Consider the following 27,696-nt stretch of genomic DNA (forward strand, 5'->3'; position numbering starts at 1 on the left):
GGAACGGACACTAACGTTCACACTAGTTCAGAAAGTCAACAGGTGGCCATTCAGCCCATCAAGTCTACCCCAGCTCTCTCTCTCTCCCATTTAAGACAGAGACAAGGAGGAATCTCTTCTGAGGGGAATGAGTCTGTGGAATTCTTTTTACTGCAGAGAGCTGTCAAGGCTGGGTCATTAAGAACACAGGTTTCCCCCCTACCCAACCCCACTATCCAAAAGTAGAGCGTTCCTGTGAAACCTTTTGTAAGCCGAAATAGCGTAAAACGAAAAGCAATTACCGTTAATTTATATGGGGAAAATTATTTTCGTAAAAGTGATAATCCTCTTAGGATTTCTTTCGGTTAGCGAAAGCAGGTACCAACGTAGGTCTGTCTTTAAAAGTGAAGTGGTGTAAAGGGGACTTTCGAAAAGCAGGGGATCCCTGTATTGAAGGCTGAGACAGCGTTTGAATCGAGGGCGAGTAAGCAGGAGGGTGGAAGATCACTAGATCAGCCACGATCTCATTGACTAGCCCAGCAGTATCAGTGGGCTGAATGACATCCCTTTCGTGCTGCGCTCTGCGTCGAAGATGTCGAGCTCATGGCCTTCGGGGGGGAAGGGGGTGTAAGTGGATAGATTGGATCCTGTAGCTGTCTTTTTGGAGGGAGGTGGGGGGGAAGATTTTAGTTTTGAGAGTCATTTCCCTGAGCCCAGAACTAGAGGGGCATCGGTTTAAGGTGAGAGGGGAAAGATTTAAAAGGAACCTAAGAGGCAACTTTTTCACACAGAGGGTGATACGTGTGTGGAATGAGCTGCCAGAGGAAGTGGTGGGGGCTGGTACAATTACAGCATTGAAAATGTGTTGCTGGAAAAGCGCAGCAGGTCAGGCAGCATCCAAGGAACAGGAGAATCGACGTTTCGGGCATAAGCCCTTCTTCAGGAATGAGGAAAGTGTATCCCACACACTCCTCATTCCTGAAGAAGGGCTTATGCCCGAAACGTCGATTCTCCTGTTCCTTGGATGCTGCCTGACCTGCTGCGCTTTTCCAGCAACACATTTTCAGCTCTGATCTCCAGCATCTGCAGTCCTCACTTTCTCCACAATTACAGCATTTAAGAGGCATCTGGACGGGTATATGAATAGGAAGGGTTTGGAGGGATATGGGCCGGGTGCTGGCAGGTGGGACTAGATTGGGTTGGGATATCTGGTCGGCATGGACGGGTTGGACCGAAAGATGTGTTTCCATGCTTTGCACCTCTGACTCCAGAAGAAAATTGTGAATGTTTATTACAGAGACAGCCTGACGCTAACAGGCGATGTGTTGTTTTTTTGCAGTGTTTTTGCACTGTCTCAATTCAGGGAGCTGTGGGAGAGGGAATAGGGGAAGATGGAGACATGTCATTCCCTGCCACACTCTGGGTCACCCCCCCCCCCCCCCCCCTCTCATTCTCTCCAGCCCTTGCTTTCCCCATCTCTTTTGTCTTGACCTCTAGTGCCCTTTCACATTCTACTCCCTCCCTTTTTCTCCAGAGGGCGGCCTAGCAACAGTGTCGTAGCTTCATTCACGTAGCGAGTGAATGGAATCTGCCTGGTCCTTTCAGAGTGCGGACTGGAACCGGCTCTGCAGAAACGCCGCAGAGATTTTCATCTCTGTGTGCGTCTGTGATCTCCCCTCGCCCAAAGCCGATCGTGCCACACTCTGATTTTTGTTGACGTGGTGCTCCCTTGCTGTGGGCGACGGGTTGCTAACGTGGCTGCTTTTTGTTTTACAAAACTGCCCCTCCACTCAGTAACTGCGAAAATGTGTGTGTCAGGTCTAGCCTGCAGTTGAGAGAGAGAGAGAGGGAGATGAAAGAAAGCAGGGTGCTGAGTTTTCTCTGATTCATCAGCGTGGGAAGTGGCTAAATGCAGAGTGTGAATGAGGGGAAGAGGTGCATTTAAATAGTACCTTTCGCAACCTCGGGCCAGCCCAGGGTTCTTCATAGCTAGTGAACCACTGAGGAAATATAGTCTTTCCCCACAGCAGAGAGAGGGCAACAAGAGTAACCAGTGCACAGCAAACTCCCACACACAACATTTGTGATTATAGACTAGATCTTTTTTCTTTCATAGATGTACAGCACAGAAACTGACCCTTCGGTCCAACCAGTCTGTGCTGACCATAATCCCAAACTGAACTAGTTCCACCTGCCTGTGTTTGGCCCATATCCCTTTTAAGCCTTTCCTATTCACGTGTTTGTCTAATGTCTCCTAAACATACACAGTCTCCCCGTGTCTGCGTAGGCTTCCTCTGGGTGCTCCGGTTTCCTCCCAGAATCCAAAGATGTGCGGGTTAGGGTGGATTGCCCGTGCTCCATTGCCCCATGGTGTCCAGGGACGCGCAGGCTAGGTGGGTTAGCCATGGGAAATGCAGGGTTGCAGGGATAGGGTGGGGGGCGGGATGCTCTGCGGAGGATCAGTGTGGACTAGATAGGCCGAATGGCCTGCTTCCACACTGTATGGATTCTGTGCCTGCATCCACCACTTCCTCTGGAAGTTCATTCCCCACACCACCCACTGTGTGCATTTTTTTTTGTAAAAATGGCTCTTTGTGTCTTTTAATAAATCTTTCTCCTCTCTCCTTTAAAAGCGTGCCCCCTCGTCTTCAAACCCCCCATTCTGGGGGAAAAGACCTTTGTCTATTTACCCGACCCACGCCCCTCATGATTTTCTAAACCTCTCTGTAAGGGTCACCCCCTCCAGCATCCTGTGCTCTTATGAAAAATGTCCCTGCCTGTCCTTTTTATAACTCAAACCCTCCATTCCCAGCAACATCAACATCCTGGTGAATCTCTTCTGAGCCCTCTCCAGCTTAATAATCTCCTTCCTGTGAATGTATGTCTGTGAGGAATGAGTATTGACCCTGGGGAAAACCTGGACTGCTCCTCCCCTTCCAGTCGTGCTGCTTGATCATTTTAACGATCTGGAGGAGCTGCTGTTGGACCAAGTTTTTTAAAAAAAAAAGAAGTCACCCAACACCAGGTTTATAGTCCAACAGGTTAATTTGGAAGCACGAGCTGTCAGAGCGCTGCTCCTTCATCAGGTGGTTAGTGGAGCAGGCCCCGAACTTATAGCAAAAGAACTTGTTAACTTTTGGTTTTTAACTTTTGATCATTTTTAAGTCCAACCCCGAAGCTAGAACAGGCCTTCATTTCAAGGCTTGGTTCAAGAGATGGCCACTTCTGGGGTGACCGTGCTGGAATGTTCTCCTTGTAGTAGGGTACTGGGGGGTGTGTGGGAATGGTGGATTCAACCCCCCCCCTCCCCCCAGTGTACAGAGTAGGCAGTGTTGGAGGGTTAAAGTGCTGACTCTCTCAAACATCTGAGCTGGCCTGGGGCTGGCTAAGAGGAAAGTCCCGTTTTGTTTTTAAAATCACATCGTGGGATGCAGGTGTCACCCAGGTTGGAATCCTCCCCTTGTGAGCCCTCACGGCGCCAGGGACCCAGGTTCGATTCCACACTCGGCCGACTGAGCATGGAGGTTACACGTTCTCCCTTGGCCCTGGCGTCTGCGTGGGTCTCCTCCCATGGTCCGAAGGTTGGGGCAAATCGGCCGTGGGAAATAGTCCCGTAGCGTCTGGGAGATGTGCAGGCTCGGTGGGCTAGTCGTGGGGGAAATGCAAGGATCGGGGATGCTCTTCGGAGGCAAAAGGGAGGACTGGAGATCGGAGTAAAGAGTGTGTGGTGCTGGAAAAGCACAGTGGGTCAGTCACACCGTTGCTGTGGTCGGCCCGAGGGTGGGGGGGGCCCTGCTCTGGTTTGCGGGCCGTCAGCTCCAGGTTTTCCTCTGGCCGAGCTCCATCCACCGGCCGAGCCGTGGGTACACAGGCCAGGATGTCTCGTGGGGCACAGGGGAGCCAGGGCTTTGATTACTCATCCTTCTCTGCTTCCTTCCCTCGCCCTTGTGAGTTACGATGCTGGCACTCCGAGCCACCCTGTGGGACACATTGCCACCATCCTGAAAGATGGGAGGTGGCGCGGTGGCTCAGTGGTTAGCACTGCTGCCTCATGGCGCCAGGGACCCAGGTTCGATTCCTGCCTTGGGCGACTGTCACCCAGTGTCTGCTTGGGTTTCCTCCAAACGTGTACAGGTTAGGGTGGATTGGCCGTGCTAAATTGCCCATAGTGCCCAGGGATGTGCAGGTTAGGGTGGATTGGCCGTGCTAAATTGCCCATAGTGCCCAGGGATGTGCAGGTTAGGGTGGATTGGCCGTGCTAAATTGCCCATAGTGCCCAGGGATGTGCAGGTTAGGGTGGATTGGCTGTGCTAAATTACCCATAGTGCCCAGGGATGTGCAGGTTAGGGTGGATTGGCTGTGCTAAATTACCCATAGTGCCCAGGGATGTGCAGGTTAGGGTGGATTAGTCGGAGGTAAATATAGGATAATAGGGGAGGGGAGTGGGTCTGAGTGGGTTACTCTTCGGGGGGGTTGGTGTGGGCTTGTTGGGCCGAAGGGCCTGTTTCCACACTCTTGGGGGTTCTGTGATTCTATAGGGCACGGTCTCCCACCAATCAATCATGGGGTTTCTGAGTCTGGGTGTGTGTCTGAGGGTTGTGGAAACTGGATTAGATTAAAATCCCGACAGTGTGGAAACAGTCCATTTGGCCCAACAAGTCCACACCGACCCTCCAAAGAGTAACCCACCCAGACTCATTCCCCTACCCTATATTTACCCTTGACTAATGCACTTAACCTGTGGGTAATTTAGCATGACCAATTCACCCTGACCTGCACATCTTTGTCTGTGGGAGGAAACTGGAGCACCCGGAGGAAACCCACACAGACACGGGGAGAATGTGCAAACTCCACGCAGTCGCCAGAGGCCGGGATTGAACCCAGGTCCCTGGCACGTGAAGGCAGCAGTGCTAACCACTGAGCCACCGGGCTGCCCTCTGGATTGGGGGCAGTGGGAGGAATAAGAGTGGTGACGATGGTTTTCAGGCATCGTAATTAATCGGCGGGTGCTGAGTCCAGTGGAATACAGTACAGTCGCTGCCTACAGAGTTTCTCCAGCTGCTCCCACTGATGCCGTGTCCCAGGCTTTGCTGTAGCACAAGGGAATGTTTCTGTGGGGAGTCTGACAACACAACTGGGTGGGCAGGCCCCTCAGTCCAGCAGCCCACCCAAGGGTTTGGCATCTCCTGACAGCGCAGCACTCCCTCGGTACCCGTACCTGCCCACAGGGGTGCCCACGTAGGTTACCTGTCCCTGTCTGGGTATGGGGGGGCAAGCCCACAGCCTCCTGATTTGAAGGGAACGAGATTCCAATCAGTAGTTTCTTTCTTTCTTTCTCTCTCTTTCTTTCTCTCTTTTTCTCTCCTTCCTTCTCTTTTTTTCTCTCCTTCCTTCTCTTTTTCTCCTCCTTCCTTCTCTTTTTCTCTCCTACCCTCTGTCTGTGTCTGTGTCTCTCTCCCTCTCTCTCCTGCAGGCAGCTCAGAGGTAAACAGGATGCTGTGTTGGCCTGTGTAGAGAGACACCAGCTCCTGTCAGAGCAAGGACAGGACTTTGTAACAAGTGTGCTGCGGCTTTACAACAGCCAGAGCTCTCACAGGCGTGTCTACTTTTACTCTATTGTCTTTGGGACAAAAGACAGCCCCCAGTTTGAAATCTGCCGACTGCCTGGCTGGTCAACATTAAGTTTGCAGGTCGGTGCCAAACCTCTGGCATTCCCTGTCCATGTCTCTGGGAAAAACCGAATCGCTATTCGACACACGGACTGCATCAGCAACGTCAGTAACTGTCACCCCCCCCCCCCAATAGGAGTTGTTTGGACAGGGATGGGAGAGGGGCCTGCTCATCCAATTTAAACAAGGGGTGCAGCAAAAGACAGTCACAAAACTGGGATAATATCTGTAAGTGCTTCTGTTCTCTCCTCTCCCCATCTATTTAGGATGTGATAAGGGCATCAATTGCCCCCTCTCTCTCAGCTTATTCTCTGCTCTCTCTTTCTTTTTCCCTCTCTGTTTTTCTCCCTCTCTCCCTCTCCCTCTCCCTCTCCCTCTCCCTCTCCCTCTCTCCCTCTCTCCCTCTCCCTCTCCCCCTCTCCCTCTCCCCCTCTCCCTCTCCCCCTCTCCCTCTCCCCCTCTCCCTCTCCCCCTCTCCCTCTCTCCCTCTCCCTCTCCCTCTCCCCCCGGCTGCAACTAAGCACATCTATGTTTTGGGGTCAGTGTTAAATGATGGGAGAGTGTTATTTTGTGAACTGATGCCTTTTCTTTAGCTGGTTATGCTTGGCTTGAAGGCAGGAGACAGAGGGTGATGGTAGAGGGTTGCTTTTCAGTCTGTGTGTAGGCCTCTGACCCAACCACTGCTTTTTGTCATTTACATAAATGAATTGAATATGAACAGAGTTAGGAAGGTTACTAAGGGAGCTTGATCAAGTTGGTCAATGGGCTGAATAATGGCAGATGGAGTTCAAGCTGGATAAATGCGAAGTATTGCATCTTTGTAAAACAAACCATGCACTCCACTTGTACAATTAATGGTAGGGCCTTGGATAGGGTTGCTGGTACATAATCCTTTAAAGTTTCCATTCCAGTCGACAGGTTGGTTAAGAAGGCCTTTAGCACGCTCGCCTTCATTGCTCTGACCTTGGAGTACAGGAGCTGGGACGCCATGTTGAGGTTGTACAGGACGATGGTGAGGCCTCTTCTGGATTACTGTGTCCCGTTCTGGTCACCCTAATACAGGAAGGATGTTAGAAAGCTGGTGAGGGTCCATAAGAGATTTACCAGGATGTTGCCAGTCACTGAAGGTTTGAGTTAGACCGAAAGACTGGGACATTTTTCATTGGAGCTTAGGAGATTGAGATGTGACCTGATAGAAGTTTATAAAATAATGAAGGATCTAGAGAGTTGATGGAAAGATGGCGAATTTCGAGACTAGGGGGTAAATTTTTAAGGTGACATATTTTATAAAAAAAAAGACTCCAAGGGGCAAATTTCTTTTCAGTGGTTCGAGTGTGTAATGAACTTCATAAGGAAGTAGTGGATCTGGGTACAATTACAAAGTTTAAAGGACATTGGGATGGATGCATGAATAGGAAAGGTTCGGAGGGATATGGGCCAGGAGCAGGCGGGTGGGACGAGTTCAGTTTGGGATTGTGGTCGGCATGGACGGATTGGGCCGAAAGGTCTGTTTCCGTGCCGTATGACTCTATGATTGAGACGCAAATTGCTGGTGTAGCAGCCAATGAAGAAAGTTATCTCCGCGTACGATGGCACCTTGATCAGATGGGCCGAGGAGTGGCAGATGGAGTTTAATTTAGGTAAATATGAGATGCTGCATTTTGGTAGGACTTCATGGGCTACATTTAAGGCTTAGGGAGTGTTGCTGAACAAAGAGATCTTGGAGTGCAGGTTCGTAGTTCCTTGAAGTTGAAGTCATAGGTAGACAGGGTAGGGAAGAAGGTGTTTGGTGTGCTTGGTCAGTGCATTGAGTCTAGGCGTAGAGAGGTCATGTTGCAGCTGTACAGGACATTGGTTGGGACACTTTTGGAATGCTGTGTTCAATTCTGGTCTCCCTGCTACAGCAAAGATGTTGTGAAACTTGAGAGGGTTCAGAAATGGTTTACAAGGATGGTGCGAGGGTTGGAGGGTTTGAGCTACAGGGAGAGGCTGAACAGGCTGGGGCTGTTTTCCCTGGAGCATCAGAGGCTGAGGGGTGACCTTATAGAGGTTTACAAAATCATGAGGGGCGTGAATAGGGTAAATAGATAAAGTCTTTTTCCTGGGGTCAGGGAGTCCAGAACTAGAGGGCATAGGTTTAGGGTGAGAGGGGAAAGATATAAAAGAGACGTAAGGGGCAACAACTTCACACAGAGGGTGGTACGTGTATGGAATGAGCTGTCAGAGGAAGTGGTGGAGGCTGGTACAATTACAGCATCCAAAAGGTGTCTGGATGGGGATATGAATAGGAAGGGTTTGGAGGGATATGGGCCAAACACTGGCAAATGGAAGTAGATTACTTTCGGATATCTGGTCAAAAAACTCAGTTATGTTAGTGAGACATGATTTCCCACGCACAAAGCCACGCTGACTATCCTTGATCAGTCTTTTTTTACAATTGCATTTAAACCCTGTCCCTCCGAGTCCTCTCCAATAGTGTACCCACCATTGATGTCAGGCTCAATGGGCTGTAGTTCCCCTGGCATTTCTGCCTCACCCCCCTCTAGTGGTTTTGCTGGTGGAATTGATTCTCTTTCTTTCCCCTCCCCCATCTCAGGCAGTTCCCCTGGGGGTGGAGGGTAACTCTGTATACCCAGTGCTTCTAGCCACTGTTCTAGGCTGGTCAATCCCCTGGAGTGTGTAAGATCGCAAGGTTCCCTGACCGTGACCTTTTTTAGACTTGAACCTGATGTTCCTGGCCCTCTGAGGATGGAGGCCATTCAGCCCACCACTGCCACAATTCTGTCAGTGCTCTGGAAGCAACCTTCCTTTTGGGCCAAATGTGACCGGGGTCACCCTCTCCACCATTTGAGATCCTCACCCATTATTAGCATCTTTTGGGTTGGTGGGCAGAGGTGTTAGGCTTACTCAGGGGTTCCTATTCCATTTGGACCCTACACAGGAAGGTTGAAGTGCTCTCTCCCACAGAGACTCGGTGCGTGAGGGAAGGGCGAACTCCGGATTGGTTTACGTTTCCTTCCCATCGGCCCTTCTGGTTGGCATCCCTGCAGGATTTCCTCTCCTGGTCCTGCTAGGTGAATCCTCCTCCCTGGGACCTCGTGCAGTGTCAGGCTCAGAGACTGTAACACCCTGCTCCCAGATAGGGTCGTCTCAAATGTCCTGATACGACGTCTTTGCTGTGAACCCTTGCACAAAGGCAGTGGGGTTTTATTTTTTTGCATTGATGTTCCTCAGATGTTCCCATACCTAATCTATTATTTTTTTTTGTGTGGATGAATGTACCCAGATCCCTCTGTCCTGCAGTCTCTCCCTGTTTTAAATGATACATGCCTTTTCCTAACCTGCCTGCGTCAAAAGTGGGCAGCCTCCCAGAGTTCCCACATTCTGGCTCCTGAGGAATGGTCACTCGTCCCGGAAACGTGAACTCCACTTTCTCTCTCATTGGTTCTGCCAGACCTGTTGTGCTGTTTTGGTTTCTGTTTCTGTGACTTGGAATGGTTCTTTTGTCCCTCAGTCTGTGTGTGGCATCATACAGATGCAGCTTGTTGTTGTTGTTGTTGTTGGGTTGGGCACTGCCTTTCCAGTTGTGGCGAGTTGCTGATGTTCTTGTTGATCATCTCTTCCTCTCTGTCAGTCTCTCTCTGTCTCCAGTTAATCCAGGCAGCTGCAGTGACGAACGTGAGCTGAGGGACCTTTCGCCCGCACGCCGCCGGCCAGGATGCCTCCCCGCCCGTCCTCGGGGGAGCTATGGGGCCTACACTTGATGCCCCCCCGCATCCTGGTGGACTGCTGTCTCCCTAACGGGATGATCGTCACACTGGAGTGTCTGCGAGAGGCCACGTTGACTAGCATCAAGCACGAGCTTTTCCGGGAATCCCGAAAGTACCCGCTCTTCCACCTCCTTCAGGTTCGTGTCTCGGGAGGGCGGGAATCCGTGGGGGCATCGCTATTTTGGAATTGAGCTGGATTAACCGTTCCAAACCTCCCCTCCCTCCACCAGCACTCAGTAGCAGCAGGGTGTACCATCTAGAACTCGCACTGCAGAAACTCACCAAAGATCCTCAGGCAGCACTTTCCAAACCCACCGCCACTTCCGTCTGGAAGGACAAGGGGCAGCAGATACGGGGGGGGGAGCACCACCCCCCCTTGCAAGCTCCCCTCTGAGGCCGCTCCCCATCCTGACTTGGAAAGATGTCAGTGTTCTTTCGCTGTCTCCGGGTTACAGTCTTGGAGCACCCTCCCTAACGGCACTGTGGGTCAACCCACAGCAGGTGGACTGCGGCCGCTCGAGCTCACCCCCACCTTCCCCCGGGAGCAGGGAGCAACTCGAGATGGGTAACGAAACCCACGTCCCATAAATAAGCAAGACAGCATCTGTGGAGACCCAGTATCCACCAGCATGGGCTAGCGTCCTTTTTTGCTGTAGGATGTGAACATCAGTCTATTTATTCCCCGACCCTAGTTGCTCCTTTAATCCAAGTGTTTTTGTCCCTTCCTGAGGGCAGTTAGGGAGTCATTGCTTTGGGGCTGGAGTTACGTGGAAGCCAGAACGGGTCAAGGACAGCAGATTTCCTTCCCTGAAGGAGACCATAATGATCCCGATGGGATTTTTACACCAATCCTTGATTGCGGTCATGGTTACCACTATTGAGCCTAGCTTCCAATTAAGCACTTGTTGATTTTTGTTTCCTGTAAATTTCACTAGTTGCCGTGACGGGATTTGAACCGGCCTCCCCATAGTGTTCATCTGGCCCTCTGCCATTATTAACTCAGTAATGTTGCGCCACCATCTTCCCCCACGATGGAAGTCAACTGCAGCTCAGTGGTCAGCACTGCCGCCTAACGGCGCCAGGGACCTGGGTTCAATTCTAGTGACTGTCTGTGTGGAGTTTACATTTTCTTCCCTGTGTCTGCGTGAGTTTCCTCCCACAGTCCAAAAGATGTGCAGGTTAGGGTGGATTGGCCATGGGCAACGCAGGGATATGGTTGGGGGGTGCGGGGGGGAAAGCTCTTCGGAGAGTTGGTGAGGACGCAGTGGGCCGAATGGCCTACTACCACGCTGTGAAGTCTCGAGCTAAGGAGGGCAGCACTGCCAAATATCAGGTGAAACAGAGATCCCATTGGTGCTCTCAGTTGGTTTTTCCACGATGCCATTTTGCCAGAGAGCTGGGAGAATGGCGGTCCTTTGGGGGCAGTGTTGGGGTTGGGGTCGGGGTCTCCTCTGGCTTGGTCATGTCCCTCCGAAGGAGTCACTGTGGACACAGTGGGTAACGTCTCTCGCTGCCTCTGAGCCAGAGGTTCCTGGTTAGTGTCCCACTCCAGGATCTGATGGTCAAGAGAGGTGTAAAAAGTTTGGTTTTATCAAAAACCGTAAACCCTTCCGAAGCAGAAAGTGGGTGGTCTGCGCAGGAGAGATGCCTGGACACGCGCGCACACAACCAATGCAGCTTCTCACAGCAACGGGGTGGGTGGCGGCAGAGGTTATTGGTTTGGGAGGCCAGTGTGGGTCAGTTTGGCGCTGATCTCACCCAGGTTCCATCCTCATGTTGACTGGAATGGACTTGGGAGCTTGCCTCGTTGCCCTACTTCTGGAGAGGGGTCGTGGAGCTGCGGACTAGGCCTACCTTTCAAAGGGGAGACCTGAACACAGCAGCTTAATGATGGATGGCTCTTTGCAAAGAGGCCAGACACACACACACAGACTCACGGGCACACAGGAACCCGTCCCTTCCTGGCTCGATCCCCTCTGTGTGACTCCCGTCACCATTATGCTTGCACCTTCACTTGTCCTTTTGAATTAGAACCTTACAGCGCAGTACAGGCCCTTCGGCCTTCGAGGTTGTGCTGACCAATCTGAAGCCCATCTAACCTACACTATTCCATTCTCATCCATATGCCTATCCAATGACCATTTAAATGCCCTTAAAGTTGACGTGTCTACTGCTGTTGCAGGCCGTGCGTTCCATGCCCCTACTACTCTCTGAGTAAAGAAACTATCTCTGACATCTGTCCTATATCTATCACCCTCAATTTAAAGCTGTGTCCCCTCGTGCTAGCCATCACCATCTGAGGAAAAAGGCTCTCGCTGTCCACCCTGTCTAACCCTCTGATTATCCTATGTGTCTCAATTAAGTCACCTCTCAACCCTCTTCTCTCTAACAAAAACAGCCTCAAGTCCCTCAGCCTTTCCTTGTAAGACCTTCCCTCCATACCTGGCAACTCCTGGTAAATTTCCTCTGCATCCTTTCCAAAGCTTCCACATCCTTCCTGTAATCCTAAAGTGAGCTGCACCAGGGATGGAGAGAACAGTCAGGCGCACCTCCTTGAGACTTTTAAAAACAATCCCACAACACCAGGTTATAGTCCAACAGGTTTATTTGGAAGCACTAGGTTTTGGAACGCTGCTCCTTCATCAGGTGGTTAGTGGAGATGGAGCAGTGCTCTGAAAGCTAGTGCTTCCAAATAAACTTGGTGTTGTGGGATTTTTTTTAACTTTGTCCACCCCAGTCCAACACCGGCTCCTCCACCTAGTGACTCCTGAGCTGCCAAGTTGGTGCAGGCCCACAGCCCTTTGACCCCGTCGAGCTGGACGAACCTCCCCTCTGATGATTCACTGCTCACCTACTCCACCGCGCTAATGTCCGTTCTCCTGCAGGATGAGTCCTCATACATCTTTGTTGGGGTGACCCAGGAGGCGGAGCGGGAAGAGTTCTACGATGAGACGCGGAGACTGTGTGACCTGAGGCTGTTCCAGCCGCTCCTGAAGGTGATCGAGCCGGTGGGCAACAGGGAGGAGAAAATCCTGAACCGGGAGATAGGTGAGTTTCCGGGTTCCCTTTCAGACCCCTCCCCCGGTCACTGTCGGCAGAGGCCGGATCCACACTATAAAACTACTGCTATTTACAGTACGGCCCAACTGGCCTCCCCTCACCCCCTTGTCATTTTACCCCGTTACTTACTCCTCTACTCTTTTATTTTGCCCTTCAATTTATCCATTCACTTCCCTCTCCCAGAGGAGAGCAAGTCCCACACACTCTGAATTGAATCAAGTTGAATTATTGTCGTGTGTACACAGTGAAAAGCTTTGTCTTACGAGCAATACAGGCCGACCAGAGTTTAGAAGCGTAGATGGGTAAATAAGAGGTAAACAGCAGCAAAAACAAAAACACAGGGACAGGCGAATGTTAAGGGTTTGTGAGTCCATTCAGTATTCTAACAACAGTTGGGTAGAAACTGTTGTGAAACTGTCTGGTGCATGTGTTCAGGCTTCTGTACCTTCTCCCCGATGGTAGAGGTTGTAGAGAAACATTGTCAGGGTGGGGTGGATCTTTGAGAATGCTGGCGGCCTTTCCTTGACAATGGGCCTGGGAGATGGATTCTATAGATGGGAGGTTGGCCTTTGTGATTGTCCGGGCCGAGTTCACCACTCTCTGTAACCGTCTCTGATCTTGAATGGTACAGTTGCCATACCAGGTAGTGATACATCCAGACAGAATACTCTCGCTGGCGCACCTATAAAAGTTGGCAAGGGTATTCGCCGTCATGCCAAATCTCCTCAGCTGCCTGAGGAAGAAGAGATGTTGTTGGGTCTTTGAAACCAGTGCATTCACATGAAGAGTCCAAGAAAGCTTGTTGCGGATGACCACTCCCAGGAGCTTGACACTCTCTACTCATTCCACCTCTGTGCTGTTAATCTGTGTGTGGGGTGGGGGGAGTGGAATAAGTAACCTCCCGTTGAACGTCAATAATGCGTTTCTTGGTTTTTTTGGCATTTTGAGGTTGTTCTCAGTGCACCATTTTTTCCAGGTCTTCCACCTCCTGTATATAGTCGCCATCTGAGATTCGACCGCCATCAGCGAACTTGTATTGGTCTGATGTTCTGGCTTAATTGGTGTCTATTCAGTTCCTTTTGCATTTGTGGCACATCTCGTCCGCCGTCCCCCATCCCCCATCCTCGTCCTCCTCCCATATCTGCTATCTATTGAAATATCGCCATCATTTATCTGCTATGTTACATCCTTGCAGCGCCTCGACCTCCTGAGGTCATTGTTCCATTGCTTAAAGCATCAGAGCCTTTGCAATGTTTCCCAATAGCTGCAGACCTCTTTGTCCTGTAAAAATTGATTAACCGTTGTGGCAAATAATTGAGATTGTTTCAGGGAGTCTTGCTACGACCGTGCAGGTGAGGCCACACCTGGAGTACCGTGCACGGTGCTGGTCCCTCCGTATCGGAGAAGGGGTGCCACTGATCCAGGAGTGGTCTCCCGGGATGAAGGGATTGACTCATCAAGAACGGTTAGACAGGCGAGAACATCCTTCGTTAGTTTAAAAGGCTGAGGAGTTATCTTTTATTGTAACAGACAAGATTCTCAGGAGACTTCACAGGGGAGACGTTGAGATGAGGTCCCCATTAGTGGCCGAGGGGAGGCAGCTGCAGAACAGGAGCCGCTTGTTTTGAATTGGAGATGTGAGTAAACGTGCTCTGAGGGGAGTGAACGTCTGGAATGCTGTGCCGCAGAGAGTTGAGGCTAGATCACTGAACGTGTTTTTAAGAGGGAGACAGACAGATTGTTGGAATTTCAGGAGTTCAGGGCAATGTGGAGTTGTGGCCTAGGATGGGTTATAGAATGGCGGGGCAGGCCAATCCCTGGGGGAGGGCTGAATGGCTTATTCCGGTCCCTATCTCTTGTCATCTTTACTCCTTGTTTGTGTGTGCACGCATGCAAATTAATGTCTGCTGTTTTCTCTCTAGTATAGGTTTTCTGGGTTAATATCCTAGAGATATACAGCACAGAAACAGGCCCTTCGTCCAAGCTGACTAGATATCCTAAATCAGTCTAGTCATGTCTGCCAGCATTTGGCCCATATCCCTCTTAAACCCTCCCTATCCATGTATCTATAGAGCAGCTCATTCCATACTGGCACCACCCTCTGCATGAAAAGGTTGCCCCTCAAGTTCCTTTAAGTCTTCCCCCTCTCACCTGAAACCTACGCCCGCTAGTTTGGGACTCTCTTACCCTGGGGAAAAAGACCTTGACTGTTCACCTTATCCATTCCCCTCATGATTTTATCATCCTCTATAAGGTCACCCTTCAGCTGCTAACACTCCTGCCTATTCAGCCTCTCCCTGTAGCTCAAACTCTCCAATCCTGGCAACATCCTGGTAAATGTTTTCTACAACCTTTTTAAAGTTCACAACATCTTTCCTATAGCAGGGAGACCACGTGGTTCGACCACATTTGGAATACTGCATTCAATGTCTTGTACAGCCGCAACAAGATGTCTCGACTCTTATACTCCATGCACTGACCAATAAAGGAAAGCATACCAAACACCTTCTTCACTATCCTATCTACCTGAGACTCCACTTTCAAGGAGCTATGAACCTGCAATCCAAGGTCTCTTTGTTCAGCAACACTCCCCAGGACCTTACCATTAAGTGTATAAGTCCTACCCTGATTTGCTTTCCCAAAATGCAGCACCTCGCATTTTTCGAAATTAAACTCCATCTGCCACTCCTCAGCCCATTGGCCCATCTGATCAAGATCCTGTTGTAATCTGAGGTAACCTTCTTCGCTGTCCACTACACCTCCAATTTTGGTGTCATCTGCAAACTTACTAACCATACCTCCTATGTTCACATCCAAACCATTCATATAAATGACAAAAGATAGTGGACCAGCACCGATCCTTGTGGCACTCCACTGGTCACAGGCCTCCAGTCTGAAAAACAACCCTCCACCACCACCCTCTGTCTTCCACTTTTGAGCCAGTTCTGTATCCAAATGCTCCCCGGATGCTGCCTGAACTGCTGTGCTTTTCCAGCACCGCTCTAACCTAGACTCTGTACTCAATGTGATCAAACCTTGCTAACCAGTCTACCATGAGAAACCTTGCCTTATAGTCTATATAGATCACGTTAACCGCTCTGCCCTCATCAATCCTCATTGTTACTACTTCAGTTTCCCCAACACCTCAGCGTGCGATTTATTGTTCAATAAAACCGTCATCAGTCACTTGCTGGAGTCCGAGCCTGTCTGGTGAGAGGGTTGGACGTGATGGAAAGAAGATGGCCCCTAATTGTGTCTTCTCCTCACCCCCACCCTCACCCCCGCCCCCCAAACCGCAGGGTTTGCGATCGGAATGCCTATCTGTGAGTTTGAGCTGGTGAAGGACCCAGAGGTCCAGGATTTCCGCCGAAACATCCTGAGCGTCTGCAAAGAGGCGGTGGAGCTTCGGGATGCCAACGGTCCCCAGAGCCAGTCGCTGTACGTCTACCCTCCCAACGTGGAGTCCACAGCCGATCTCCCCAAACACATCTTCACCAAACTGGATAAAGGTGAGGAGGGGCTTGGTGCAGGGATGTTGACCAGCTCCTGGTGGCTGGGGAAGGCTGTGTGTGTGTGTGCGAAAGACATGGTTACCACAACATGTCCGAGAGATGGCTGCCTATCTTTGATTCGTTGAAACTTGCAGGAGGAGGCCCTTTGGACCATTGTGCTAAGTAGCCGAGGACGTAAAGATCCCATGAGAATCTTTTATTTAAGGCTGGGATAAAGGTAGCAACACTGGCTCAGTGGTTAGCACTGCTGCCCCACAGCGCCAGGGACCCAGGTTCAATTCCAGCCTCAGGCGACTGACTGTGTGGAGTTGGCACGTTCTCCCTGTGTCTGCGTGGGTTTCCTCCAGGTGCTCCGATTTCCTCCCACAGTCCAAAGACACATAGGTTAGGTGGATTGGCCATGCTAAATTGTCCCATAGTGTCCATGGATGTGTACGTTATGGTGGATTGGCCAAGATAAATTACCCATAGTACCCAGGGATGTGCAGGTTAGGTTGGATGTAAAGTAATTAGTATGGAAAATAGGTCTGGGTGGGTTACTCTTCAGAGGGTTGGTGTGGATGTGTTGGGACAAATGGCCTGTTTCCACACTGTGGGGTTTCTGATTCTTCTATGAAATAGATTACTTATTCCTCGGAATCTGAACTGTACCAGACAGTGGCTTTGAAAGCGTGGCATCACAGGAGGTTCCTGGCACAGTAAGAGACAATGTTTTAAACTCCTGTGTGGGGTCGCTGGCTGGGTCAGCATTTATTGCCCATCCCTAGGGTGAATGAGCCATTCTTTGAACAGACGCTGTGTGTTTCGCGATGCTTATTAATTTGCTTTCTGGACCTGTCTCTGTGTGTGTGTCTCTCTGTCTCTCTCTGTTTGTGTGTGTCTCTGTCTGTCTGTCTCTCTCTGTCTCTGTTTGTTGTTTTGCAGGCCGCATCATCGTGACGATCTGGGTGATCGTGTCGCCCACCAATGATAAGCAGAAATACACGCTGAAGATCCCGCACGATTACATGCCGGAGCAGGTGATCGCAGAGGCCATTCGCAAGAAGACCAGGAGCATGCACCTGTCGCTGGAGCAGCTCAAACTCTGCGTGCAGGAGTACCAGGGCAAGTACATCCTGAAAGTCTGCGGCTGTGACGAGTACTTGCTGGAAAAGTACCCCATCAGCCAGTACAAGGTGAGCCCCCTGTGATGGTTGGTTTTTGAGGGAGGAGGGATGGTGGCTCAGTGGTTAGCATTGCTGCCTCACGGCACCAGGGACCCGGGTACCATTCCATCTTCGGGTGACTGACTGTGTGGAGTTTGCACATTCTCCCCGTGGGTTTCCTCCGGGTGCTCCGATTTCCTCCCCCAGTCCAAAGATATGCAGGTTAAGGTGGATTGGCCATGCAAAATTGTCCCATAGTGCCCAAGGATGTACAGGTTAGGGTGGATTGGCCACCATAAATTACCCATAGTGCCCAGGGATGTGTAGGTTAGGGTGGATTGGCCATGCTAAATTACCCATAGTGCCCAGGGATGTGTAGGTTAGGGTGGATTGGCTGTGCTAAATTACCCAGAGTCATAGAGATGTACAGCACGGAAACAGACCGTTCGGTCCAACCCGTCCATGCAGACCAGATATCCCAACCCAATCTAGTCCCATCTGCCAGCACCCGGCCCATATCCCTCCAAACCCTTCCTATTCATAGTGTTCAGGGATGTGCAGGTTAGGATGCATTGGCTGTACTAAATTGTCCCATAGTGCCCAAGGATGTGCAGGTTAGGGTGGATTGGCCGTGCTACATTAGCCATAGTGCCCAGGGATGTGCAGGTTAGGGTGGATTGGCCGTGCTAAATTACCCCATAGTGTTCTGCTCCTATGTCTTATGGCCTTAGCTCTCTCGCGCTCTCCATCTCTCGTGCTCTCTCTTAATGAAGACCTGAATGCTTCCTGAAGTGGTTAAGGCTTCACATTATCATTACAGACATCCAGGGGACTAGTGTTAGGTCTCAGACTCTCTTCTATCAATGTTTGTATTTTTCCCAGTGGTCAGGTGTGGGGGTATTCCCTGCAGGAATCGGGAGAAACAAAGTCTCCTCTTGCCCCAAAACGTAAGATGGGGGTTTGTGCCTGGAATGCAATGAGAGATTCCCAAAAAGCGGGGTGGTTGTCAGAGCACTACCTTTTTTAGTGGCAAGGATGTGGAAGCATTGGAAAAGGCACAGAGAAGATTTACCAGGATGTTGCCTGGTCTGAAGGGAAGGTCTTATGAGGAAAGGCTGAGAGATTGGGTCTGTTCTCAGTGGAAAGAAGAAGGCTAAGAGGGGATTTGATAGAGACATACAAGCTGATCAGAGGATTAGATAGGGTAGACAGTGAGAGTCTTTTTCCTAGGATGATGACGTCAGCTTGTACGAGAGGGCATAGCTGCAAATTGAGGGGTGATAGATTTAAGACAGATGTCAGAGGCAGGTTCTTTACTCAGAGAGTGGTAAGGGCGTGGAATGCCCTACCTGCCAATGTAGTCACCTCAACCACATTAGGGAGATTTAAACCATCCTTAGATAAGCACATGGGTGATAATGGGATAGTTTGGGGGATGAGCTGTGAATAGTTCACTGGTCGGCACAACATCAAGGGCCGAAGGGCCTGTTCTGCGCTGTACTGTTCCATGTTCTAACCCTGGGACCCTTTGGCAATGTGAGAGAGCAAGAGAATGCCCTTTGCATTAACAGAATGCGAAGTGAAGGCGATGTCAGTGTATGCCCTATGCCACAGTCCAGTGTCCCCCTCTCTGGGGATCGATACTGGGATTCCAAGTGGATTCCTACATGACCGTCTCTCTCAGGTTTACTTGGTCACCGATGCACGGAGCTTGTAGAAGGCAGGCTGGCTGCTTCGGTCGAGAGCTGACCAGTGATGGGTCCCCATTTTGATCATCGGTGGCTTGGGCCCAGAGTCTGGTGATGTCTTTAAAGAAGACAAACACGTATGGTATACTGAAAGCTGTCCAGTGCCTATTCCTGTGTGTGTCTTGTCAATGTGGGGTCAGTCACTACTACTTTTTAAGGTTTGCTAAAATTAAGAAAATCAACTGGTGGTTATTAATTGTCTGAATGTATTTAAATGGGGAGCAACATAACAAACAGAGACCAACAGTGACTCTAGATGTGGGATGCGAGGTGTAAGACTGAGCAAGGCAAGAAACTCTGGCTGTCGCTATCTCTCACAGTCTTCACCAACTGGTTTGGAATGGGTTATCCTGTTTTATTTATAAGTCAGATAGTTGAGACTTTGAAAGTGCTGGTGAAGCCTGTGCAAGTTGCATGATGAATGCAAAAGCCAGTTGTGTTAATCCAGCAGAGTCTGTCCTTTTTATTACTGACGTGTGTTACTCGGTGACCTGAGGGTTAACAAGATTTCGAAGCTACCTGGATGCTGCCCGAACTGCTGTGCTCTTCCAGCACCACTTAATCCAATACTCTTCCCCTCCCCCCCCTATACTGTCTCAGTACATAAGAAGCTGCATTATGATTGGCCGGTTACCCCACCTGATGCTGATGTCCAAGGAGAGTCTCTACAGCCAGTTGCCGGCCAACACGTTTGTCATGCCCTCGTACGCCCGCCGTATTTCCACCGCCACCTCCTACATGAACGGAGAGGTGCCCGCCAAATCCCTGTGGTCCTTCAACAACCTGCTGCGGATCAAGATCCTGTGTGCCACCTACGTGAACGTCAACATCCGTGACATTGACAAGGTGAGGCGGGGTTGGTGGGGGTGGGGAACGCGTCTGTCCAGTGGTCGCAGTGGGATTGGTGAGGGAGGCGGTGGGTTTTTAACTTCGGTACACCCCCCCCCACCCACCCACTCCACTCCCAACCCCGGCTTAGTCCACAACTCCCAGCTCCACCTCACCAACCATTTTCCACCACGGCACAACCCTCTCGGCCGATCTGGAAACCCTCGTCTACACCCTTTTTCGTGACTTTGAGGCGACGTTCGAGAGTCGTCAGTCTGTGGCACCTCCCCCAAGAAAGGGGCAGAGTCCTTCCAACTATATTCCAGGCTGAGCTGAACAGAAATTCCGATCTGTTTAAAGAGAGTCAGGAGGGGGTCGTGGAGAGGCAGACAGGAATGTGCAGCTGAGAGTCATAGAGACGTACAGCATGGAGACAGACCCTTCGGTCCAACCCACCCAGGCCGACCAGATATCCCAAACCAACCTAGTCCCATTTGCCAGCACTTGGCCCGTATCCCCTCCAAACCCTTCCTATTCATACATCCCGCCACAATCTAATCAGTCACCATCTTCTTTAATGGCAGGACAGGCTAAAGGGGACTAATAGCGTCATGTCTCCAGTGTTCCCGTTCTTCGGAAGGCATCTGGATTTGGCATATGCTTCCTGTTAGGTGGCATTGCTGCTGTTTTCACCATTTGCCCCCCCCCCCCCCCAATTTATCGTTTTTCTATCCTGGCCTTCCACAAACTAGGCCACGTATACATCCTGTTATCCCTGTCTCAAAGCTGAGTGCTAACTGGGCTGGCACGGTGGCTCAGTGGTTAGCACTGCTGCCTCACGGTGCCAGGGACCCGGGTTCAATTCCAACCTCGTGCGACTGTCTGTGTTGAGTTTACACATTCTCCCCTGTGTCTACGTGGGTTTCCTCTGGGTTCTCCGGTTTCCTCCCACAGTCCAAAGCTGTACAGGTTAGGGTGGATTGGCCGTGCTAATTTATGCTCATAGTGCTGAGGGATGTGTAGGCTAGGTGGGTTAGCCATGGGAAATGCAAGATTACAGTGCTAGGGTAGGGGGGGTGGGTTTGTGTGGGCTGCTGATTGGAGGGGACAGTGTAAACCCGATGGATGAAAAAGCTGTTTCCACACTGAAGGGATTCTTTTTTTTAGATTAGATTCCCTGGAGTGTGGAAACAGACCCTTCGGCCCAACAAGTCCACACTAAGCCTCTGAAGAGTAACCCACCCAGACCCCTGACTAATGCACCTAACACTACGGGTAATTTAGCATGGCTAATTCACCCTAACCTGCACATCTTTGGATTGTGGGAGGAAACTGGAGCACCCGGAGGAAACCCATGCAGACACGGGGAGAACTGCATTGAATCCCTTTTTTTTGTATTGGTGGACGTGACTTCATGACCGGTTTATTAATAAAAGTTGGATTAGATTACTTAGTGTGGAAACAGGCCCTTCAGCCCAACAAGTCCACACCGCCCCGCCGAAGTGCAACCCACCCAGACCCATTCCCCTACATCTTACCCCTTCACCTAACACTACGGCAATTTAGCACGGCCAATTCACAGATCTTTTGAGCCTTGATTGCTGCTGGAAAAGATTATTTCTTTTAACAAAAGAGAAAACTACTTTTTAAATGTCACTCCTTGCGGCCCCCCCCCCCCACCACTCTACAACTGAAGCCATACCCCAGGGTAATATTCTCACAGTCTTGAGTTGTCACTCTAGTGATCAAATGGGGTTACATGAGGTAAGAGATTTAGGAAGCTCTACTGTAATTCACCCTTGAACATACAGGAGGCGCTTTCTTTGAGGTGGGTGGCACCAATAAACACAACCTAGGCAAATGCTGGTTAATAGAACTGATAATTGGGCCAATCCAACATTTGGAGCTCTGTCATGTCGTGTTGGGTATTTGTTTTTTCAGTTTCTTACTTGTATAGTGTTATGGACCAGACCAAACCCTATCAAAACATAGTAAGAAGGTAGCCTAGACCCTAACTTGCTCTTCAAACAAGTGGAAGGTGATAACAATTCAGTTGGTCAAACTACTTGTGTTAAGGAGACTGCACTTTATTCATACACAATGGGTAAAATACAACAAAAGAAAAGGATTGGCTTCGCTCTAACTATTGAATAATAGATACAGCACCTCGTATTAATTAACTGTTCTAATGTAGTAACATCCCTTAAACACATCTTTGGCAAAGGCAAATTCAGAAAAAATCCAGAGTCTCACATGCAATTCCCAGCAGCAGGAAATCTGTGTGTGTGTGTGGGGGTGTGTGTGTAATAGGGAGGGATATACTGCAGCTTCCAAACCCTCCTGAGCCCCCAGCAATAACTGCTACAAGAACCCTGAAAATCCAGGTTCTGAGGGAGCTTGAGCACATCCATTGTTGCTGCTTCTATTGATGCTGCTTTTTATTTTTGAAAACACTCTCAGGCCTCACAAACCGTTTACTTTAGTGACTCTGCATAGACAGCTCAGCATCTCTGACAAACCCCTCTTCAAATTTAAAAGCAAACCAGGACAAAATATATTCCTTAAAACCACAGATATCGTCACACTAGACTTTCCAAGATAGCTTCTGAGGTCTGGCTTTCGGTTCTACCATGGCTGAACCAAGCCCTTCTGGTCGGAATTTCTGCAGGATCTTGGGATTGTTGCGTATCTATCTAGTGTTTTGTTTGTATTTCTTACCTAAGACAGCACGGTGGCTCAGTGGTGCTGCCTCACAACACTAGGGACCTGTGTTTGATTCCCACCTCAGGCAACTGACTGTGTGGAGTTTGCACATTCTCCCCGTGTCTGCGTGGGTTTCCTCCGGGTGCTCTGGTTTCCTCCCACAATCCAAAGATGTGCAGGTCAGGGTGAATTGGCCATGCTAAATTACCCGTAGTGTTAGGTGCATTAGTCAGAAGTATATATAGGATAGGGGAATGGGTCTGGGTGGGTTACACTTCGGGGGGGTCCGTATGGACCTGTTGGGCTGAAGGGCCTGTTTCCATATTATAAGGAATCTATTCTAATCTATACTAAGCCAGTGGGAATATAAACTAATGCTGTTTTGCTTTTTCCTTACAAATGCCACCCCCCAGATCTACGTGAGAACAGGGATCTACCACGGAGGTGAACCACTCTGTGACAATGTGAACACTCAGAGAGTGCCCTGCTCCAATCCACGGTATGTTTTAGGGGGAGTCACTGGGTGTGAGTGTTATTTGCAGGATCGGTCTTTATTCAGCATCCCTAATTGCCCTTACACTATTAAAATATTACAGTACAAGTTAAACTTGAATGGTTTGCACGGCTGCTTCATGGGCGAATGTTAAGAATTGGGGTGGCGCGGTGGCTCAGTGGTTAGCACTGCTGCCTCACAGCACCAGGGTCCCAGGTTCAATTCCAGCCTCTAGCGACTGTGTGGAGTTTGCACATTCTCCCCGTGTCTGTGTGGGTTTCCTTTGGGTGCTCAGATTTCCTCCCACAATCCAAAGATGTGCAGGTCAGGGTGAATTGGCCATGCTAAATTGCCCGTAGTGTCAGGGGTAAATGGTGGGTATGGGGATGGGTTTGGCTGGGTTGCTGTTCAGAGGGTCAGTGTGGACTTGTTGGGTCGAAGGGCCTGTGTTTCCATACTGTAGGGAATCTAATCTAATTAACCGCATTACTTGTCTGGAGTTGCGTGTTGGCCTGACCAGTTGAGGATGGCTGATATTCTTCCCTCAAGGCTGAGAGTCACAAGCACATAGGGAACAGGAACAGATCCTTCAGCCCAACCAATCCATGCTGACCATAATCCCAAACTAAACTAGTCCTATCATCCTTCTCCTGGTCCCTTTCCCTCCAAACCTTTCTTGTTCATGTACTTATCCAAATGTCTTTCTAAATGTTGTAACTGTACCCGCATTCACCACTTACCCAGGAAGTTCATTCAACACACCAGAACACCAAAGTTGTCCCTTGTCCTTTTTTTAAATCTTACTCCTTAAAAATATGCCCCCTCGTTTTGAAATCCCCCCTATCCTCAGGAAAAGATCCTTACTATTGACCTCAGCTATAGCCCTCATGATGTTATAACCCTCAGTAAAGTCACCCTTCAATCTCCTGCACTCCAATGACAAAAGTCCCAGCCTTCCCAGTCTATTTTTGTATCTCAAACTCTCCATTTCTGGCAACATCCTGGTAAATCTCTTGTGAACCCTCTCCGTTTTAATCATATCTTTCCTATAACAGAGCTGCACACAGTACTCTGGAAAAGACCTTTAAAACAATCATCCTTTAAAACAGTCAGCACCATTATTATTGTCTTTTTTTGTTCGGTTCAGTTTTGTGGGATTTGAACTTGGGTTGGCTTTCTGGATAACTAGTCCAGTGAATTCACCCACCACACCACCCTTTTTCCTGTCCACGTACATTCAGACAGCACACAAAGGGCTGAACGGTCTCATTGCATACTTTTTGGCTTTTGGAAAGTTCCAATTAATTCCCAATTTTTAAAGAAGTGTTCCTTTTAAATGATTTTTTTCGTTCATCAGACATGGGCATCACTGGCTGGGGCCAGCATTTTATTGGTTGTCATTAGTTCCCATTGAGGAGACAGCTGTGTTGTCCATCTCTCAGTCGCACACTCGTCAGGACAAATCGCAAGAATACCAAATTGAGCTAAATAATGAAGTTCTGATTCATTTGTAGGATGTGGGTATTGCTGGCAAGACTGTCTTTTACTACCCCTTCCCTGAATATTCAGTGGCTCAGTGGTTAGCACTGCTGCCTCAGGGCACCCCTGATAAAAGGGCAGTGGTCCAAAAGCACAATTAAAACCTGTTGGACTACAACCTGGTGTCTTTATTCTCCCCAACCCCCGAAGAGGTAGAGGGGAACCCTACCTGTTTGTTCATTTTCTAACTTCCATTTCGGGTATCGTCTTTGTAAGTGTTTTTTTTTATGTCACAGCTCCCCCACTCCGATCGGTTATGTGTTCCTGTCTCCCTCGCTGCCTTCTGTCTAGCTGTTACTGACCTGTCGTTTCTCTGTTGGTTTCTTTCCAGGTGGAACGAGTGGCTCTCATATGACATCTACCTCATTGACCTCCCACGTGCTGCCCGCCTCTGTCTCTCCATCTGCTCTGTCAAGGGGAGGAAAGGGGCAAAGGAGGTGGGTCCATGGGAATGGCAGGGGGAGGGTGCTTACTCTACAGAGGGCAAGGGCAATACTGTTTCATATTCTGTCTGCCCACTTGGGAAACCACACTGATATCTAAGGCCTGCTCCTGCCAGGGTGGTAACCAAAGTTAAAGATGCAATTGCCCCCCTAGTTTTCCTGCCTGACCTTTGTTGGAGGGTGGGGTGGGGGGGGGGGGGGTGTGGGGGGTGATGGGATCTGGGTGGGAAGCTATTTGGGGGGTCAGTATGGATTTGATGGGCTGAGTGGTCTGTTTTCTGCACGATAGGGATTCTCTGCTTACCAGGTTTAAAAGAAACATCTATTTATTGTAATTCAAAATTCAAGCAATGAGTCATACAGTGTGGAAACAGACCCTTCGGCCCAACCAGTCTGTGCTGCCCATCATCCCAAACTAATCTAGTCCCACCTGCCTGCCCTTGGTCCATATCCCTCCAAACATTTCCTGTCCTGATAGCCATTTGAATGTCTTTTTAACATTGTACCTGTACCCGCATCCACCACTTCCTCTGGAAGTTCATCCCACACACGAGCCACTATCTGTTAAAGATTTGCCTTTCCATTTTTTTCATATCTTTCTCCTCTCCCCTTTAAAAAAAATACAAAAAATTTGAGTTAGAATCCCTACAGGGTCAATGGTTCCTATAGTGTGGAAGCAGGCCATTCAGCCCATTGAGTTCACACCAACCCTCTGAAGGGCATCTGACCCAGACTCACCCCTACCGCATAACCCTGCGTTTCCCACAGCCAATCCACTCTCACCTACACATCCCTGGGCACTATGGGTAATTGAGCACAGCCAATCCACCCTAACCTGCACATCCCTGGGCACTATGGGTAATTGAGCACAGCCAATCCACCCTAACCTACACATCCCTGGCCACTATGGGGCAATTTAGCATGGCCAATCCACCCTAACCTGCACATCCCTGGGCACTATGGGTAATTTAGCATGGCCAATCCACCCTAACCTGCACATCCCTGGGCACTATGGGACAATTTAGCACGGGAATTGACGTTTCAGGCAAAAGCCCTTCATCCGGAGTCCTAATGAAGGGCTTTTGCCTGAAACGTTGATTTTCCTGCTGCTTGGATGCTGCATGACTTGCTGTGCTTTTCCAGCACCACACTTTTCGACTCCCCCAGAAGCCTGTCCACCATCTACGAGGCACAAGTCCAGTGGGGTACCCCCCCACTTGCCTGGAAAGGGGCAACTCCAACAAGAGGTTTAACACCATCCAGGGGCAAAGCAGTCCCCACTTGATTGGCACCACATCCACAAGCATTCACTCTCTGCACCACCGACGCTCAGTAGCAGCAGCGTGTACCATCTACAAGATGACCTGCAGCAATTCATCAAAGATCCTCAGACAGCACCTTCCAAACCCTCGACCACTTCCATCTGGAAGGACAAGGGCAGCAGATACAGGGGAACCCCACCCCCTGCAAATTCCCCTCTGAGTCACTCACCATCCTGACTTGGAATTATATTGCAGTTTCTTCATGGGGGGGGGGGGGCTTGTTGGGTCAAATTCTCTCCCCAAAGCACTCTGTGGGAGTCCCTACACTACACTACATGGACTGCAGCGGTTCAAGAAGGCAGCTGACTACCACCTCAAGGGGCAATTAGGGATGGTTGGTAAATACTGGCCCGGTCAGCGGTGCCCATGTCCCAACAGCGAATATTTTCCAAGCGTGGAAAGTAACATTGAGGTTGTACAGGATCTTGGTGAGGTCCCACCTGGAATACTGTGTCCAGTTCTGGTCGTCCTGTTACAGGAAGAATATTAAGCTGGAGGGGGTTCAGAAGAGATTTTCCAATATATTCCCAGGAATGGAGGGTTAGAGTTCTTAGGAGAGGCCGGGACTGTTTTCACTGGAGCGGAGGAGGTTGAGGGGTGACTTTTATGGAGGTTTGTAAAATCACGAGGGGCACAGATAAAGTGAATAACAAGGGTCGTTTTCCCCACGTTGGGGGATTTCAAAGCTAGGGGGCATACTTTTAAAGTCAGAGGAGAAAGATTTAAAGAAGACATGAGGGTTTTTTTTTGTTTAAGCATGAGAGAGGTTGTTGTATGGAATGAACTTCCTGAGGAAGTGGTGGATGCGGGTAGAGTTACACTGTTTAAAAGACATTTGGATAAGTCCATGAATAGGAAAGGGTTTGGTGGGGTATGGGCCAAACACAAGCAAGTGGGACTGGTTTGGTTTTGGATTCTGGTGGGGCTGAAGGGTCTGTTCCCATGCCGTGTGCCTCTGTAACAAATTCGATGATGCTCCTTCCAGTACTCTCCAGGGAGGAGTTCCAAAGACTCCTGACTAGTAATGTTGACTGCGCACTCCACCCTAGCGTTGGTTCATTGGGGCTGACTTGCCATTTACTTTCTGACTTTGTCCTGCGCAGGAACACTGTCCGTTGGCCTGGGGGAACGTCAACCTGTTTGACTACATGGACAACCTGGTATCTGGGAAGATGGCCCTGAATCTCTGGCCAGTGCCTCATGGACTAGAAGATCTCCTGAATCCCATCGGAGTGACAGGATCAAACCCCAATAAGGTGGGTTTGGTTTTTCCATCCCTCGGGTAACCCTATCCAGGAGTCTGTCTGTCTCCACACTTGTCCACGTTGCGAACATAATCCTGTAATGCAGTGCCAGATTCATTAGAATCTCTGCGGTGCACACAGAAGCCTGTTTTTTTTTAGATTAGATTCCCTACATTGTGGAAACAGGCCCTTCGGCCCAACCAGCCTCCAAAGAGTAACCCACCCAGACCCATTTTCCCTC

The 27,696-nt window shown here is 49.8% G+C and overlaps 1 protein-coding gene across 1 annotated transcript in view; it reads left to right on the forward strand.

Moving 5' to 3' along the window:
* LOC140492434 (phosphatidylinositol 4,5-bisphosphate 3-kinase catalytic subunit alpha isoform) overlaps nucleotides 1-27,696 on the forward strand; it is a 78,765-nt gene that overhangs the window by 20,788 nt on the left and 30,281 nt on the right. The window contains exons 3-10 of the mRNA XM_072591325.1: nucleotides 9,283-9,555; nucleotides 12,304-12,466; nucleotides 15,778-15,987; nucleotides 16,915-17,165; nucleotides 19,484-19,729; nucleotides 22,828-22,913; nucleotides 24,778-24,883; nucleotides 27,315-27,467. Coding sequence (XP_072447426.1) covers nucleotides 9,367-9,555; nucleotides 12,304-12,466; nucleotides 15,778-15,987; nucleotides 16,915-17,165; nucleotides 19,484-19,729; nucleotides 22,828-22,913; nucleotides 24,778-24,883; nucleotides 27,315-27,467 — 1,404 coding nt within the window. The 5' untranslated portion in view covers nucleotides 9,283-9,366. The remainder of the gene's footprint in view (nucleotides 1-9,282; nucleotides 9,556-12,303; nucleotides 12,467-15,777; nucleotides 15,988-16,914; nucleotides 17,166-19,483; nucleotides 19,730-22,827; nucleotides 22,914-24,777; nucleotides 24,884-27,314; nucleotides 27,468-27,696) is intronic.

This window comes from Chiloscyllium punctatum, chromosome 21 (assembly GCF_047496795.1).
Source record: "Chiloscyllium punctatum isolate Juve2018m chromosome 21, sChiPun1.3, whole genome shotgun sequence".
NCBI lineage: Eukaryota > Metazoa > Chordata > Chondrichthyes > Orectolobiformes > Hemiscylliidae > Chiloscyllium > Chiloscyllium punctatum.